Below are 18447 nucleotides of genomic sequence, written 5' to 3' on the forward strand. Positions count from 1 at the left end.
ATTGCTTTCCCACTTTGACTATTTGAATTACATTTGCAGTACACATACTGCAATTGCATGTCTAAAATAGTTTTTCTATAGGATATTATACAAACTAATCCCTCTTGAGCTGATTTATATAAATAAATGTATGTGCGTGTAGCCACACAGGAAAAAACTAGTGATAGTAGGGCTCTCAGAAAATAAGTATTTTCCAGTTGTCTAACCTTGAATGTTATTAACTTTTCTATATTACAGGAGATACTACTCGTCAACGAATCAAATTCAGCGATGACAGAGTATGCAAGAGTCACCTTCTCAACTGTTGCCCCCATGATGTCCTCTCTGGAACTGTACGTATTATTAAATTTATTGTTTAATTATTGGTATCCCAACTTGATGAAGACTTAATTTCAAAAAAAAAAAAGACTTAATTTCTTGTCAGATTATTATGCAGTCATTTTTTAAGACAGTTTAGAGGAGGGATTTGCATCTCTTATATTATTTAGGCTGATGATTTAAATCTGCAAAAATGAGATTTCTCTGAAAAGTCTTTGCTGTGCTTCGCTTTATAATTTTTTCCATTCTTCAGAATAATTTTTGAGACAGTATTTCTTATTTGGAACGTAGAGGCAATTATACTGCAATTGCACTTTTAGTTTCTGCAATTCTATAAATGATTTTTAAAATAGTTTTCTTTATTGTTGAGAGCAGAGTAGACTTTTATCCAAGGCATTATATGTTTAGATTTGTACACATTGTATCATGGAAATCATGAGGAAAACCTAATAGTAAATACTTAAAGTCACAGAACTGAATTTGCTATTACTGTTGTCACTTAAAATGCATTTATGGTGCTGGCTCTTAAATAATATAAAGCTCACTTAATTTAGATTCTATAGCTAGTGATGTTGGTTGACCTTGGAGTTTCATCATTTTAATTTGAAAGAAATCACATAATGATGGACCTATTTAAATAAATGGAACAAAGGATCTGATTTTCTTACTTTGGGGTTTAGTTGAAATGATTACTCACTGCAAGAGTTTCCTTTCACAGGCCACATTTGATGGCAGAGGAGGACTAGTAGGGGATAAATATTTAGCTGGCTTTATTTCTCACTTGCCAGAAATGACTGAAATAAAGAGAAGATTTCTGACTTGAGTTCCTGTATTTAGGGCAGTTTAAATGAGTGGTTTCTTTTTTCTTTTCTTTTCTTTTTTTTTTTTTAATTTTTTAAAAGACTTTATTCATGAGAGACACACAGAGAGAGGCAGAGACATAGGCAGAGGGAGAAGCAGGCTCCATGCAGGGAGCCCGATGTGGGACTTGATTCCGGATCCCGGGATCATGCCCTGAGCTGAAGGCAGACACTCAACCGCTGAGCCACCCAGGCATCCCAAGTGGTTTCTTTTGGATAGAATTAAATACCTTTAACAGATATTAAGACATATAAAATAGGAAACAACTCTGTCTTTTTTCCAGTAGGAAAGACTGTTGAAACTGTTACATTAAAAGGGGGGAAAAAGAGCCTACATTTAAAAATATATGTATGATACTTGAATATTTTTTCAGTGTAGTAACATAATCTAGATTCTGAACACTTGAATTAGAACTATGACAGATAATTAACCCTCATGTCTACTCTTTAGAATATCCATAAAGTATTTTCTACAGTGCTATAAAACTTTTAAGGGATGCCTGGGTGGCTCAGCGGTTGAACGTCTGCCTTCGGCTCAGGGCATGATCCTGGATCTGGGGATCAAGTCCCGCATTAGGCTCCCTACGAGGAGCCCGCTTCTCCCTCTCTTGTCTATGTCTCTGGCTCTCCACGTCTCTCATGAATAAATAAATCTTTAAAAAAGAATGTGAATCAATAAAATGTCTATCTATAGTATATTTTGATTCTCTACAGTTACTATTGATTAAATTTAACAAAGTTGTGTTTAATGGCTACATTATCACTTCAAATAATACTTGGGAACAGGATTAATTAGCAAAGTGACAAATTAGTTTTTTTATTTCTTAAAACTCTAAACCCAGCTATAGCAAGATATGGACATAGTGTTATATTCTTCCGGTATGGCATTGATAAAAATCTGACATCACAGTTGTGCTTTACATTTTATAACGTACATATGCAGCTATGCTCATTTATTTCCTTTTTTTAATTTTTAATTTTTTAAAGATTTTATTTGTTCATGGGAAATAGAGGCAGAGACACAGGCAGAGGGAGAAGCAGGCTCCATACGGGAAGCCTGATGTGGGACTTGATCCCAGGACCCCAGGATCACACCCTGGGCTGAAGGCAGACACCAAACCACTGAGCAACCTAGGGATCCCCATTTATTTCCTTTTTAAAAAGATTTTATTTGAGAGAGTAAGTATGCCAGCAAGAGTAGGAGTAAGGGGGTGATTAAGCATAGTATACACTGAGCATCAAGCCCAGTGCAGTGCTTGATCCCAAGACACAGATCATGACTTGAGCTGAAACTAAGAGTCAAACTCTCAACCAGCTGAGCTACCCAGATCCCCCTATGTTCATTTATTTTTTAAAACTATTTTGGGGCAGTCAGGGAGGAGTCTGCTTGAGATTCTCTCTCTGCTTCTGCTCCACCCCCCTATCTGCTCATGCACATGTGTCTGCGTGTGTATATATACATGCGCGTGCGCTTGCACTCTTGCTTTCTCTAAATAAAAAAATTATAAAACAATTTTATGATCCACAGTTCACTTTAAAGATAATAGGTGAAGGTATTCGAAATCACATAGTTCTACTGATTTCAAGTAAAATTGGGATTGAACCCAAGTTTTATTTAACACGTTTTCTACTTTGTAGAGAATACTTAATTTTTTATTCTGTTAAAATGAATGTGTGATTGGTTATGAACTTCCCTTCTTCTAAAGTTCTTACAAGATTTATAAGATGCACATTTTCTCAAATTTTATTTAACCTCTCTGAACTACACATTTCAAATTGATGATAGAGGGCAGCCCGGTGACTCAGCGGTTTAGTTCCGCCTTCAGCCCAGGGTGTGATCCTGGAGACCTGGGATCGAGTCCCACGTTGGGCTCCCTGCATGGAGCCTGCTTCTCTCTCTGCCTGTTTTTCTGCCTTTCTTTCTGTGTCTCTCATGAATAAATAAATTAAAAAAAAAGTTGATAGAAAAATATCTTAGCATTTTCTTATGGTACAGAATTGAATGGTGAGGCTTTAAAATTGATGGTGCTTGGGTTATATTAAAAAGCTAAAGAAAGTTCTTCTGTAGGCACTTGCCAGGGAAACTGGGTGAAAATATCTCCTTTTTGTCAATATAATAGATAAGAGATGGCTTTACATAAGGATGTATGTAGCTGTGAATCGGGTAGCCCTGGTGGCGCAGTGGTTTAGCGCTACCTGCAGCCCAGGGCGTGATCCTGGAGACCCCAGATCGGGTTCCGCGTCGGGCTCCCTGTGTGGAGCCCGCTTCTCCCTCTGCCTGTGTCTCTGCCTGTCTGTCTTCTCTCTCTCTCTCCTCTCTCTCTCTCAATGAATAAATAAAATAAATCTTAAAAAAGCAGCTGTGAATCTCTGTGAGAATTTAAGTAGAGCTGGTGCAGGTGGCTGTGGAACTTTGTGAGACTCCAGGGTTATCGTATAGAGGTCTCCTTGAGAACTCAAAACCATCCATAGTGTGACTTTCTTATTACCCTTATTAGGAAAAAGAGCTATTTGTAACAGTTCATCCTGTGTACAAATGGTTTATAATTACAGAGTTATGACTTCTTTAGCAACCAATCTCTGTAGAATAATGTTTTTGGAACAGTTCATATCTCTTTATGTTGAAATGGCTGTTTTTTTTTTTTTTTTACATGTTAGATGAAAAGAACTGAATTGTAACTTGATTTTATAATGCTCTTTCTTTGTTGTATAACTGAAGTTTGCCCTTTTCCTCAGATCTGTCACTTCCAGCAGAATACGACTCACCAATACTCTAGGTTATTTAGCAGAAGAATACACAGAAATGTATTTGGAAATGGAGAGTGTGATTTCTAAATATGTACTCACAACTGACTATTTGGAATATTTTTGAAATTCGGTTTGGTGAAAAATGCTCCGTAATATTTTACCTTTCATCAGTCTTCTACTGTGGTATAACTAATTCATAGGCTAATAAGTCAGTCAGATGAGATTAAATGTAGAATAGAGACTCAAAGTAATTGTATATATATTTTGGGGGGGTTGTGATTTTTTTTTTTTATAAGCATTTTGTAACTGACGAAGCTGCTTTATTTCAAAGGCTTGGATTATTCTCCTAGTTGTTGAGAATATTGTCTTGTTTTAGTCTCATTCTTCTCCTCCTCCTGGCATAGCTTTTTTTTTTTTTAATATTTTATTTATTTATTCATGAGAGACACAGAGAAAGTGGCAGAGACATAGGCAGAGGGAGAAGCAGACTCCCTGCAGGGACACCAATGCAGGACTCTATCCCAGGACCCCAGGATCATGTCCTGAGCCAAAGGCAGATATGCTCAACCACTGAGCCACCCAGGCGCCCCACTGGCATAGTTTCTTCCTGTTCTACTCACTGTGCAAACAATAGGCAGCCATCCCCTTTGAGATTTAGGCAAAACAAAAAACCTAAGCAAAATTGTCCTTTTTTCCCCAGAACACGTTATTTCTAGTACAGATCTTCCCTGAAGAGAGTACACTAAAGTGCTTACAAAAATCTTTCCATCTAGCTTCTTGTGATCTGGGAAAAAGATGTGTAGTGCTAATAATTTAGAGGCATTAAATTTAAAGCAGAGTTAATAACAGAAACAAGATTAAGATCTGCAGAGATGAAAATGTATACTGTCATGATGTGCCTGTCCTAAAATTAGAGATGACCACTACTGATTGTAGCCTTCATCCTAGTACAATTTTAGGGTTGACAGGCCATTTTGTATTGTGTAAGGCCATCAGTTCATTGATGGGGAGAATTAAGGCTCACAGAAATTGTGCTTGTCACAGGTCTCACAGAGAATTATATAGTACATTATACTACACAGGAATCTTAGAGTTAATTAAATACTTTAAAAAATGTTTTTGTTAATTTTATAGATAGCACATTTACTTAGGGCAGTGACTTTCAGATGTTTTTGAAGTGTCCTTGGAGGAATTTCATGAACTAAGGATATAGGGACAGGCCAGTCTTTTTTTTATTTCAACTGGAATTTTGCACATTTTAAGTAAAGGGACTTTCCACAAAATTTTGTTTAGAAAAAAAAATGTTCTCCTCAGAAATTTATCAATTTATTTATTTTTAAAGATCTTATTTATTTATTCATGAGAAGACAGAGAGAGGTAGAGACTAGGCAGAGGGAGAAGCAGGCTCCATGCAGGGAGCCCGAAGTAGGACTCCATTTTGGAACTCCAGGTTCACGCTCTGAGCCGAAGACAGACGCTTAACCGCTGAGCCACCCAGGCATTCCCAGAAATAGAATTTAAAGCTTAAAATTGAGAAATACTTAGAGACAGGAATAAAGTAAAATTTTTTTCTGCCTTTCTGAAGTCAGTAGGTAGGAATATTGTCAAAAATACTGAGTTGATTTTATGGTGCCCCAGTAGGTTCTGGTTTTTATCTAAAGTGTACTTTTTTACTAATTGAGAGTCCTTTATTGCATCTCTAAACTATTCTGTTTAAGGGCTCGTCTTAAATCAGTTACTTAGGTACATCCAAGCCTGAACTTTAAAACTCTTGAAGTCCCTTTGATAGTACATATATAAAAGTGCCATGAAAGTATGGAGAAGCAGAATAAGTGATATGAAACCATAAAATTTTCTCAACCAGCAACTAGAATGTAAGTTTCAAAATAAGGGCAGGGATGTTTTGTTCAGTGTTATGTCCCCAGCATCTAGAACAGTGTCCCTCCATTGTGTTGAATGAATTATCGATCCACCCAAAGCAAAACACTAAATAGTCTGTTACAGAACTAACTTGAGTTTGAAAAATTAATGATTATTAGGGGAAAATGCGTTATCTTTTAACATATAAGGAGCTGGAGAGTATCTTGGTTTTGTTGCTGATCAGAATATGACAGTAGTAGCTCCACATGCAGATGTGAAAAAGTTAGTCTTTAGATATTTTAAACTCAAAATTTCTTCCCCAGAAATGGTTTGTTTAGTAGGACGATTTTGGTATTTTTTAACAGTTCTTAGCAATAGCCCAGATTATTGGTTTCACTTTTTTTCTTTTTAATTTATGACAGGTCAATTTCTTGAGCTGCCCAATTTGTGAAAATGCCAGTTTTTCCAGTCTTAAGTTTAACCAGTTTTGGCTCTCGAAGTATATCTTATACTGTGTCCTCGTATTAAGTAGATTTTACTATTTGCATTTTATTCTTCAGTCAGTTATAAAAATGTGCGTTCCTTCAACAAGCATTTCTAGAGATTGCCTAAACCAAAAACACCTTTGGCGCCTAGGAAGTCAGAGGCACATGAAAAGCTTCCCAGTGAATAATTAGAACTTTACTACTAAACTTCATTCATTCATTCATTCATTCATTCATTCACAAGAGACACTGGATGGGGGGGAGAGGCAGGCAGAGACACAGGCAGCGACACAGGCAGCGGGAGGGAAGCAGGCTCCATGCAGGAACCCTGATGCAGAACCTGATCCCAGGACTCCAGAATCAGGCCCTGAGCCAAAGGCAGATGCTCAACCATTGAGCCACGCAAGCCTCCTGCTACTAAACTTTAAAAACTAAGTCCTCAATGTTGTTTATAGTATATTTGGCAAATTGGCACACACATACCCTGAACTATTCAACGTGGGGTGCGTATGCCCTTGGGAAATAACTTTTTTCGGTCATAGTAAATAATCTTGTAGTCATTCATTTTATGTACTTAAAGTAATACACTTGAGGCTTGATGGAAGTGATTTTTTTTTCTTTTTTTTTAAGATTTTATTCATTTATTCATGAGAGACACAGAGAGAGGTAGAGACACAGGCAGAGGGAGAAGCGGGCTCCATGCAGGGAGCCCGATGTGGAACTCGATCCTGGGATTCCAGGATCATGCCCTGAGCCAAAGACAGACATTTAACTACCGAGCTACCTAGGCGTCCCTGGAAGTGATTTTTTTCTTTGTGACCCAGAGACCATGGATTTTAGCATCTTGTTACCCAGCAAATTTATCTGTTACTTAGATTAATGGTTGAATGCAAATACACAGTTGACCGTTGACCATTGAACAATACAGGGCTAGAGATGCCAAGCTCTGTGCAAACATAAATCCCTCTAACAACTTTGTTTTTTCCTCTTACAACTTTTTGTTTTTTAAAGATTTTATTTATTCATGAGAGACAGAGAGAGGCAGGCTACCTGCAGGGATCCCAATGTGGGACTCGATCCTGGGACTCCAGGGCCACGCCTTGGGCGGAAGGCAGGCACTTAACTCCTGAGCCACCCAGGCGTCCCCTCTGTTACAACTTTTAACCCCCCCCCCAAAAAAGCTTAACAGCTGAGCCTATTGTTTACCACGAGTGTTACCGAAAACATACAGTTGATTGATAATATTTTGTTTGTATCGTATATATGTATTTATATATTGTATTCTTACAGTATATAAATAAGCTTACTCTAAAGTAAGCTTAGAGAAAATGCTTTTATTTTTTATTATTTTTAATTATTTTATTCATTCATGAGAGAGAGAGGGAGAGGGGCAGAGACACAGGCAGAGGGAGAAGCAGGCTCCATGCAGGGAGCCCGATGCGGTACTCAATCCCGGGACTCCAGGATCACACCCTGGGCCGAAGGCGGCGCTAAACCGCTGAGCCACTGGGGCTGCCCTTGTTTGATTTTTTGAAACAAATTTTAAATCTTGGACCTATCTGATAGAATGAGTCTTGAAAAAATAGAAAGTTTTAAAGACCAGGCAAAGTAGAATGAGATCTGGAAGTTACTGTTAAAGTGGATTGTTTTTCATAGTCTAGTACTTGGTTAACATATTTCGGTGTCATATTTGCTTTTTTGTACAGTGATTCTCAATGCTTATTATCTGAGAACCTCAAATCATCCTCTGAGTATTCCCTGAACTCCTCAGATCTGTTTTAGAGAGATGTACGATTTTATAAACTGTGTTTTAAGATGTCTATAGAAACTAGTGTGTCTTTGAGGCTATTCAGTGAAAAAGAGAAGATGGCATTATAAATGCATCATTTGGAGGGTGTAAACAATGAACACAGAATAGAGCAGCAGATACATGATAATAAATGAAAACTTGAAACACATATTTTTGTTTACCAGGGGATTAACCACAAATATCAAGCAAAGTCACAGACTCTCTGTCACTGGAAATATTTTTCAAACCGATGAGTTTTACCTTAATGTGCAGGTGGCAAGACAATGACTTACTGAAATCTTTTTTAGTTTGATGATTCTCACTCATGAAGGGAATAGTAAAAGCATTTGATATTTTATTTTGACCCATATACAGTAAAACATGTTGGATGTTTATTGTCCCATAGACCTTACAGGATCAAAAATATAGGCATGTATATTAATGTATTTGGATAACATAATTTGTAAAATTTCGAGACTTAGGTTTTTATGTTTTTTTTCCCTTTTCTGGTATTTATAATAGCGTTTGGAGTAATGAAATTTAAGTAATATTGAAATTAAGAAGAAGAAATAGAAAAAGATGAGGAAGGTGGGCTGAATAGAGAAATAATTTACAGTAAAAGTCAACAAAAAACTTTTTCTTCAAAAAGTAATTTATTTTTTCATCTCTTTGGTGCTCCCAAAGAGTGGTACTGATTGCTGAGATAAGCATTCATTCATTCATTTAACAAGTACTTATTAAGGACCTACTGCTATGTTGGGGATACAGAAGTGAACATAGGTTTCTCCTTTCATGGTGAGAGACACACAGCTAAGTTAAAAATAATGTGATTTCAGGTAGTGATTTAAGTTGCTAGGACAAAAAAAAAAACATAGGTAATTTAGACTGTGATAATTTAGACTGAGATCATGGTCCAGGGACTACTCAGGGTGGTTAGAGAAAACTTTTGATAAAGTGACATTTGAAGAGATCTAAATGTTCAGAAACTTAAACCAGTCATTTTTGAGTGGGAATGAACTTATTAATAAGCACATGTTGCTTCTTCACAGAAGCTTTTGGTGTTTTCCTATTGTACGTATGCCCAAAAATCTAAAATACTTAGCCCAGTCTACCTCTTCCTTGAATGAATAATAAATTGGTTTGGTTCTTTCTTTTTACCAAACTGACTTCTTCATTTTCTATTTTCCTTCCCCAGCGTGATTCTCATTTTTGTCTCTTTTTCTCTTGCTGCTGGAATACCCTTTCTCCTTTACCCACTTAAATCCTGCCTGGCTTGCTACTTTTGATTGCCTGAGCTTATAGCCTTTTATTTAGCCTCTGAACCCCTGTGTGGTGCCTGCTGTCCATACTACTGAGTAGGCGTTTTAGTTTATCTTATTTATATACGTGTTCTCTCTTCCTCTCTTCTCAATTAGATAGTATATTCTTTCTAGGTCAAGGAATTTGTTTTTTAAAAGATTTTGTTTACTTGAGAGAGAGTGCGCAGTGGAGCACGAGTAGAGTAGAGTGGCAAGCAGAGTAGAGGGGCAGAGGGAGAGAGAAGAAGACCCTACTGAGCAGGGAGCCCAGACACAAGGCAGTCCCAGGATGCTGGGAATATGACCAGAGGTGAAGGCAGCCTCCTAACTGACTTAGCCACCTAGGCGCCCCAAGGACTTTTCTTTTAATATTATCTAGGTATCTTTGCATATCTTGATTTGGAATGGATAAGAAATTATTTCATGCTATGTTTTTCAAAAACAGTATTAAAAGCTGGGAGACGAGCTTTATTTTTCTTTATCCACTCAGGGAAGACTGGACTTGGAAGTAGAACATATGAGTGGGAATGGGCAGTTAATAAATAGGAAGTGGTAAAAAAAAAAAGCAGGATCTACTCTGCATGCAGTGTGTCCCTTTCCTCTTCACCTGTCACTTCTGTTGGACTTAATTTGAATACCAGGATTGAAATTAAGAAAGAAAAACCTTAATTTTTATTTTAAGGCAATATGGCATAACTTGAGTGCATACCCAGGTTTTATTATTTCAAGGTTTTTTTTTTATTATACTGGGCTTTCTCTTGTTTTTGAGCTGGGGCTTGAATCAAATGTTGAACATGGATAGAAGAGAGATTTTATATATATGAGGAAGGAAGAAAGCGAAGGTGCGAGAAGTGAGAAACTAGGTGATTTGTCTTTTAGAAAATAGCATGGGCATTGGAGGGCATGTAAAAGGATTCACGTGGTCCGACAGCTTTTTATTTCCCATGCTCTGTCCTGCTGTCATTCCATTGTGTCACTTTTTCTTCAGCTGGTATGTATTGCTTTTAGTACTTGATGAATATCACTGTCTATTCTTTGATTCCCTGCTATTTTTCTGGTATATCTAAATTATTGTTTGTTACGTTTTGATGTCTTTCACCTTTGTCTTGAAACACTCCTAAAATAGTGTAAGAAAACCTAAGAAGAAGACACATGGGAAGAATTATTTTAAACTAAGCAGTGTAAATAAATAAATGAATTAAAGCCAGTTTAGGTAACAGTGAAACTATTGCTCTAATGAAGGTGGTTTTTAGAAAGTTAAATTTACCAAGCAGTAGCGTTTGTTTTTAAGTATGATAATAGAAATTTATACTGTTATTAAGCATTCTTCTTCATCTTCTCCCTCTTTAATATTAAATTTTCTTGTGATAATATATTATGATCTTGCAGGTGGCACTGTTCTTTAGAAGTACTTTTCGGTATTTTTGTTAATAAGTTGACTTAGGGAAGTCAAATTTGGGGCTCTTTTTTTTTTTTTTTTAAGATTTTATTTGAGAGAGAGAAAGAAAAAGCACAAGCAGAGAGAGCAGCAAGCAGAGGCAGAAGGAGAAGCAGGCCCCCCTGTGAGCTGGAGTCCAACGCAGGGCTCGATCCCAGGACCCTGAGATCATGACGCGAGCCACCCAGGTGCTCCAGATACGGCATTCCTATATAATTTGTTAAAGAAGGTCTCTTAGAAGAATACTTGAGCTGTAATTCTAAGGAGGAATATGTAAAGCTGTGCTTGGAAGACTTACTTGGATAAAGAAAGCCTTTAGTGAATTTAGTATTACATCTGTGCCATACTGAACACTACTATTTAGATTTCCTGTTGTTACATCACATTTAACATGTCCAGAACACAATATTTCCTGTTACAGACCAACTCTTCACATTTGATCTAGTCATTTGTCTTGGTGGCGTCATTGTTCATGCTTGAAATACTTGAGGCCATGATGAGACTCCTTACCTTCTCCTCTCCATCCTTCATTACCATTTAGTTAATTGTTTAGTTGATAGTTCCATTTAATTAGTTAATTGGAAGTCATTGTGTTATGGAAAGAATAGTGAGCTATATCGAGGACTGGATTTAAATTTTTACTGTTCCTGCTAGTTTATAATCTTAGGCTTATGATTTTACGATTTCTCTGACCCTTGATGTCATTGTTGTAGGCAGGTGGTGATGGAACTGATGATTTCAGAGATCCTTAATGGATTCTTCTGTACTACCCTATTTTATCTCCATCACCTGCTTTCTCTTTTCTAATTTGACCCTATGGCTTTGTTTCTGTCTCATAATAGTGTATCCCACCCTTGACCTCTTTCTTCTTGTCAGTCCATCCAGTAGTGTGGTATTAATGCTTCTAAAATACAGATTTTATCATATCCTATTTCTGTCCAGGTTGTCAGGCGTTCTTTTTTTCCTATAAAGTCTGCATGTTGATTCATATTCAGAATCTTCCACAATCTAGTTAGGGTCTGTAATTTTTTTTTTTTTAAGATTTTATTTATTCATGAGAGACAGAGACAGAGAGAGAGAGGCAAAGACACAGGCAGAGAGAAGCAGGCTCCATGCAGGGAGCCTGATGCGGGACTCGATCCCAGGATTCCAGGATCACGCCCTGTGCCGAAGGCAGGCGCTAAACCACTGAGCCACCCAGGGATCCCCAGAGTCTGTAATTTGATTGATGAAAAAATCCTGAAGTATTTGAGAAAAGAGAAGTTCAGAGAGATTAAGTAAATTTCTCAGAGTAAAATGGATAATAAGATGCAAAGGGGGAGGTCTTCTAAGTTGCTGAGTACCCAGTGTGTCTTATTTTTTAGACAATATAGTTTTCAAGTAAAAGTGGAAAAAACATAAAACAAGAGTATTTCCCATTATATATCATCTCCCATCCCAGACATAAAGCCTGTCAACAATGTACCTTTTTCACTACCCTGTGTGCATTTTAACAAATGGCATTTATGTTGATTTTTTTTCCCCACTTTACTTGGAGAAGTTTCCAAATAGTGGTCTATATTTTAAAAACATGACGGCATAATATTTCATAATATGGCTATTCCGTAAATCATTTATTCAATGACTATTTGAATAGTTTTTGGTTTTGGTGTATGGTGTCACAATGAAATCTTTGCATGTATATCTATTTGTATATTTGCAACTGTTGCTCTAGTTTAATGTCTTCATTTTTTCATTGAGAATAAAAATTTCTTGATAGCAGGAATTATATTTTGATACTGTTTTATAACTCCCTTTAGGATCTAGCTCGTTGATCTGAGTAAATACAACAAAGCAAGAATATTTACAATTCTTGAAGTGATTACTATGCCTAGTTTCTATCACTGATTTTTTTCATTAACATATTACTACCGTCAGTTTATAGCTGGCAGTACACGCAGGTGTGTAGGTCAACCCTTTGATTTGCTCTACTATAATACCATGTTTATTGATTTTGATGTAATTTCTGCATGCCTCTGTTCCTGGTTTTTTCCCCTCCAAATTAAAGTGGCTTCATTGTTTGTTTGTTTTTTTTCTGCCTATAAGAATAATACATAATAATTCATTGTGTTTAATTCAACCAATATCAAACCAGTTCTCACAGCAGTGTCTACATGAATTTACAAAAATGGCATTTTTATTAATTTTCTTTGCCATCTCTTTTCTCCACTTAGTATCAAGTTCATAATTTCTGATGGCTTTATAATATGTTGTATGACTGTTCCGTAATTCAGTTAACCAAAACCCCATTGCTAGGCTCTTAATGTTTCTAATTTTTTACATAAAAAACATCATTGCTAAAATTTTGTTCACTTTGTGTATTTCCTTGTTTTTGCAAGTTCTTGGAGTTCCTTAAATCATCACATTTATTCAATTGTATAAAACCTCTTTTATGTAGGAGGGGAAAAATAAGAGAAACTATTTTTCTTGTGAAGCTTAAAGTCCATTTGAGGAGAGAATGTTCATTTTTGAAATTTTTTTTTCAAGATTTTTATTTATTTATTCATGACACACAGAAAGGCATAGGCAGAGGGAGAGGCAGGTTCCCTGTGGGGAGCCTGATGCAGGACTCAATCCCAGGACCCCAGGATTGTGACCTGAGCCAAAGGCAGATGGTCAACCACTGAGCCACCCAGGAGCCCTCATTTTTGAAATTTCAAAAGAACACCTAGAAAAGCCCTTAACAGAATCAACTTTGTTAAATAGTAAAGTTATAAAATTATAAAAAATAAAATATAAAATTATAAAATGCTGACAAGTTGTAAGAAGTTACAGAATTAGATATAGTGATTTAGTCAAGACTTCTCAGAGGAAATGGATTTAGGATGGAGATGACAAAATCCAGAACTGAATTTTTCCTATTAAAAGTAAGCATTTTTCCCATTTACAATCTAAGAATTTAGATTTTTTTTTTTTTTAAATACCAGGGATCAACTTGTGGGAAGAATGGAATTGTGAAGTCAATTACTAATTAAATTTAAAAATTCAAAAATGCTTCCTATGGCTTTCATTACAAATAGAGCCATTATAAGTTAAATAACCAAGCATTTTATTTTGTTCAGTTTGAAGCTCATTTATTTGACTAGTGAAGCAGCAAGTATATCTATGCACTGAGTGTTCAAAGCACTATTGAAACTATAGAGGTGAAGTCAGGATTGATTCAGCTTTTGAGGATTTGTCCAGAGGTCATGATGTGGTTCTGTCATGGTTCCCTTTTTGGTGGCTTAAATTAGATGACTGTGATCTTGGAGAGCATTAATATGGACATACTTGCATTTCACTCACTTTTATGTTGGCAGGTAGTTGTTGAGTTTGTTTTGGCTTGCTTGTTCTTTATTTTAAATACTCCTTGTGTGTATGAAATGCCAGAATACATGTTTAGTCATGATGTTATGGACAGGAAAATTGATGACTAGTTCTAGAATTCTGGAAATCTGTATATACCTACTGCCCTGCTAGATCCCTGAAGAATAAGCACTGAGGCTATTCCAGCCCCCCCCCCCCCAATTACAGGTATCCCCTTCCTCCTAGGATTTTGGCCCCCTCAATCTACTATTGTAAGCTAGACTAGACTGTAAAGCTGCAGAGTTTATGGCCCAGGATACTGTCAAGTCCAAGCAGTCTACCTCCTGGAGGACAGTAGCACATAGGGAGTAAGAGAGAAGAGTAGCATAAAATACCTAGGAAGGAAGAGAGTTCTAGCAAAATTGATAATCGGTGGAGAGGTGAAAAAGACCTTCCCTCCAGAGCTCAGGTCAGTTTTTTACTTGGTTTTATCTTGACCACCCTTGATAAAGCTCAGGGCCCCCATGCCAAATGTTCTTTGTCCTATTTTACCAGTTTGATTCGTTCAACAAATGTTTCTTAAACATTCCTATATAAGAGGCAAATTACACAGTAGGTAAAACAGAAAGAAAATACTTGTCCTTGTGGAGCTCACATGCCTAGTGAGGTAGTAAAAATTTACCCCTTCCACAAATTCCCCTCCAAGGCGTATCCCCCCGCCAACTTTCCTTTTCTTACCAAAACTCCTCCCTTACACCAGTGGTATAATTGTGTCCTTTTTGGTGGTCATCTTGTTCTTGACCCGCATAATTGGTTTTTTTTTCCTTTGGTTGGTTGTATGATGTAAATTTAAAGAAAGAGTAGAGGAAAAGCCTTGAATTCCTGCCAATGGGTAGTATGAGTAGGCAACAGAGATGTTTAGGTTAAACAGTGAGACAAGATTTATATAGTAATTTGAGTTTTTTTTTTTTTGCAAACAGATTGGAAATCTAGTTAAGTAGAGGATAAAGAAAAGGGAGATAACTGGAGGAAAGGCAGTAGTAGTAGTTTTGGTTATCTGCTGTGTGCAGATCACTAGCATGGTTAAACAAAAGGGGGAGGCTAGACTAGAAATCAATCTAGCCAGATTTTCTAGTGTCTGGAATAAGTCTGTCTTTCTGGGCTTCAGTTCATTTGTCTGTAGATTGGGAGTAAAATTAGATCAGTGAGTGATTCCAAACACTGTACATTAAAAATACTTGGGGCTCTTTTACAATTCTGTCTTTGGCGGGTAGGGGCTTGGACCTATATTCAAAAGCTTGCATCAATATCACCCAAGTTAAAAACCACTGCATTGGATCAATGGCATTCCCAACTGTGGCATCATAACATCTTAGGAAATAAGTATAGCATCCCTTTAACAACTATAGCTATAGAAATACACATACAAAGGGAGCTGTTAGAGAGATTAATGTTAAGATATCAGTTAAGAAACGCACTCACTGGGGTGGCTGGTTGACTCCATTGGTAGAGCATGCAACTCTTGATCATGACATTGTGAGTTCAAGCACCATGTTGGGCATAGAGCCTACTTAAATACACAATACACACACAGGTGTAGTAGTGATGGTAACAGTGCTCTTTTACAATTACTTTTTTCACTACTGTCTTATTTTCCTGCATATTTTAGGAGCATTACGTTTTTTCCTATAGCATTTTTAAAATGTTGCTTTTAATAAGCAGTTTTGAATTTCCACACATCAATGTCAAGTTTCAGTTGCTGTTTATTGTCCCTGAAAGACATAGTTAATCCATAGGCTTATGAATGAGAGTTAGTGGGGCCTGGAAAAATCTAAGCATGCTCAGCAACGCAGTGATACACGAGAGCCGTTAGTGGGATGAGGATTTACAAGACTGGTGACTATTCCTTATTATTTTCCAAAGGATAACTTTGAAGACAATGTCTATAGTTTCCCATTCATTCTTTTATGTAATTGATAACCGAGGTAATAGAGTTTTACAGAGAAACTTATTTTTTTAGGTAGTCCTAAAATGTCACAGTTGGAAGAAGGAAGCTACCTGATAGTTGAATTCTTTCCTCAATATCCTAGAACTGTTTGAGGATCTTTCATTTATCTGGGAACTCACTAAATTTTGAGAAAGTCTATTCTATCTTTGGAAAGCTTTGATCATTAGAAAGTTGGCATTTTTTTTGTGTGGGTTTTTTTTTTTTGTTTTGTTTTGTGTTTTAATTTTTTTTAATTTTAGAGAAAGTTAAAATCTGACTCAAGTCCCTTGCCTTGGGGCCATAATATCTGTTTCTGGGGACACCTGGGTGGCTCAGTGGTTGAACGTCTGCCTTCATGCATATGGTGTGATCCCTGAGCCCCCCAGAATCGAGTCCCAAATTGGGATTCCTGCATGGAGCCTGCTTCTCTCTCTGCCAGTGTCTCTGCCTCTTTGTCTCTTATGAATAAATAAATAAATAAATAAATCTTTAAAAAAAATCTGTTGTTTCATACTGAAAAGTTCTTTAATTGAGGACTAGGTTCACATTTTGATTTTCCCTGACTAATCACATCTGTCCTGGGTTTTTTTTGGAACAGCTTGGTTTTGGAACACTTGGTCTAACTTACTTATATCCCTTCGAAATGTGTTAGCACACAGAATGTATCTTTTGGAAGAGCGGTGTTTGCTAGCCTTCAGCAAGAGATTTCTCACTTTGTTCATACCATGCCCTGTAAGTTAATTTATCTCAGTCATGGCACACTGTAACCCTTACTTTTGACTAGTATGTTTCTCGTTTGTCTTAATTTTCAACTCATAGCTAAGTTATTTGTAAATTTGTTTTCTTAGATGGGACTATAAGACTTGATATTTATTTTAAATTTTATATGATTTATCAATTCCTTTTTTTTTTTTTAAGATTTTATTTATTCGTGAGAGACACATGGGGGAGAGGGGGGACAGAGACACAGGTAGAGGGAGAAGCAGGCTCCATGCAGAAAGCCCGATGTGGGATTTTGGGATTCGATCCCGGGTCTCCAGGATCATGCCCTGGGCCGAAGGTGGTGCTAAACTGCTGAGCCGCCTAGGCGACTCTCAATCTTTGTTTTTGTTTTTGTTTTTTTAAGTTTATTTTTAAGTAATCTCTACACCCAGTTTGGGACTCAAACTCACCACCCTGAAATCAAGAGTCATGTGCTCTTCCAGCTAAGCCCACCATGTGCCCCAGTTCTTCTGAATCTTAATCCAGTGAATTCACTGGTTTTTTTTTTTTTTTTAGCTTGAGATATTGTACAAAATTGGTGTTGATATCCTTTGTTATATCCAGGTTTTTGGTAAAAAAGTTAAGACAAACTCATTTCTAGTACTTATATACAAAGCTAAGGCCCAGACCTATGTGCTATTGATATTATAGTCTGTTCCTTGATTCTAGAAATTTCCCTCTGCCTAACGCTGACTTTTTTTTTAAAGATCTGCCGCCTAAATCTTCTGTAAAACCTTAAGCACTCTTTTCTTAGCTTTTCCTAAGGTTAATTTGCTTCCTCACATGTTTTAAATCCAATTTCAATATATCCTCTTCAGAAAGACCTTCTTTGATTGTCTAGTAGCCTCCCATCATAATGGGATCATTCCCATTTTATTAAACCACTTAACTGTATTCAGAGACACAATCGTGGTTAATTATTTGTTTCCCCTCCTCTAAATGTCAGCTCCATGAGGTCAGAGACTCTGAGTATCTGTGTCGGTTAACTCTGTGTCCCTAGCCCCTAGCATAGTGCTTTGGCACAAGTGGGTACACCATTCATTACTTAACAGAATGGCTTTACTACTATAATGTTTGTCATATTTTAACTTTATGCTTAGTTTGTATAACAAAACCAAAGGCGATATTTACTATTTTAAATTATCGTATTCCCTTTTTACCAACCTTTCAGCAATTCTTAGACATTCTATTGATAGGATAGCATACTTCCAATTGGAAAAATCTGTTTTACTTGACTCATCCATTAATAACATTTGTAAATATCTTTGCGTCCAGCCCAAGTTTTTCCCCTCTCTTTACCCCTAACGGAGTTCCTGAAAGATCTTATCAGTTCCCAGATACACGTAAAATAGACAGGTTTTTAGGAACTTTTGTCTCAGGAGAAAACCTCTAATTTGATAAATAATGTGTACTTGAAATTCCAAGTAGGAGGATCCTAGGCTAAATGGGAGTATATTTTATATTCCTGATACATGCTTATAAATAGGGTTTGATACTTGGTTTTTGTGACGACCTATCCAGTCCTTTTACTAGTTCACCTAGTCTTGTCTGGAATGCTTATCAAGATAACTGTTCTAA

The 18447-nt window shown here is 36.8% G+C and overlaps 1 protein-coding gene across 7 annotated transcripts in view; it reads left to right on the forward strand.

Moving 5' to 3' along the window:
* The window catches only part of LUC7L2 (LUC7 like 2, pre-mRNA splicing factor), a 62389-nt gene that overhangs the window by 14470 nt on the left and 29472 nt on the right, over positions 1-18447 (forward strand). For all 7 annotated transcript variants that reach the window (XM_055335173.1, XM_055335174.1, XM_055335180.1 and 4 more), the window contains one exon: positions 238-332. In XM_055335173.1, coding sequence (XP_055191148.1) covers positions 238-332 — 95 coding nt within the window. The remainder of the gene's footprint in view (positions 1-237; positions 333-18447) is intronic.

Source organism: Nyctereutes procyonoides, unplaced genomic scaffold (assembly GCF_905146905.1).
Source record: "Nyctereutes procyonoides isolate TBG_1078 unplaced genomic scaffold, NYPRO_anot_genome, whole genome shotgun sequence".
In the NCBI taxonomy this organism is placed as follows: Eukaryota; Metazoa; Chordata; class Mammalia; order Carnivora; family Canidae; genus Nyctereutes; species Nyctereutes procyonoides.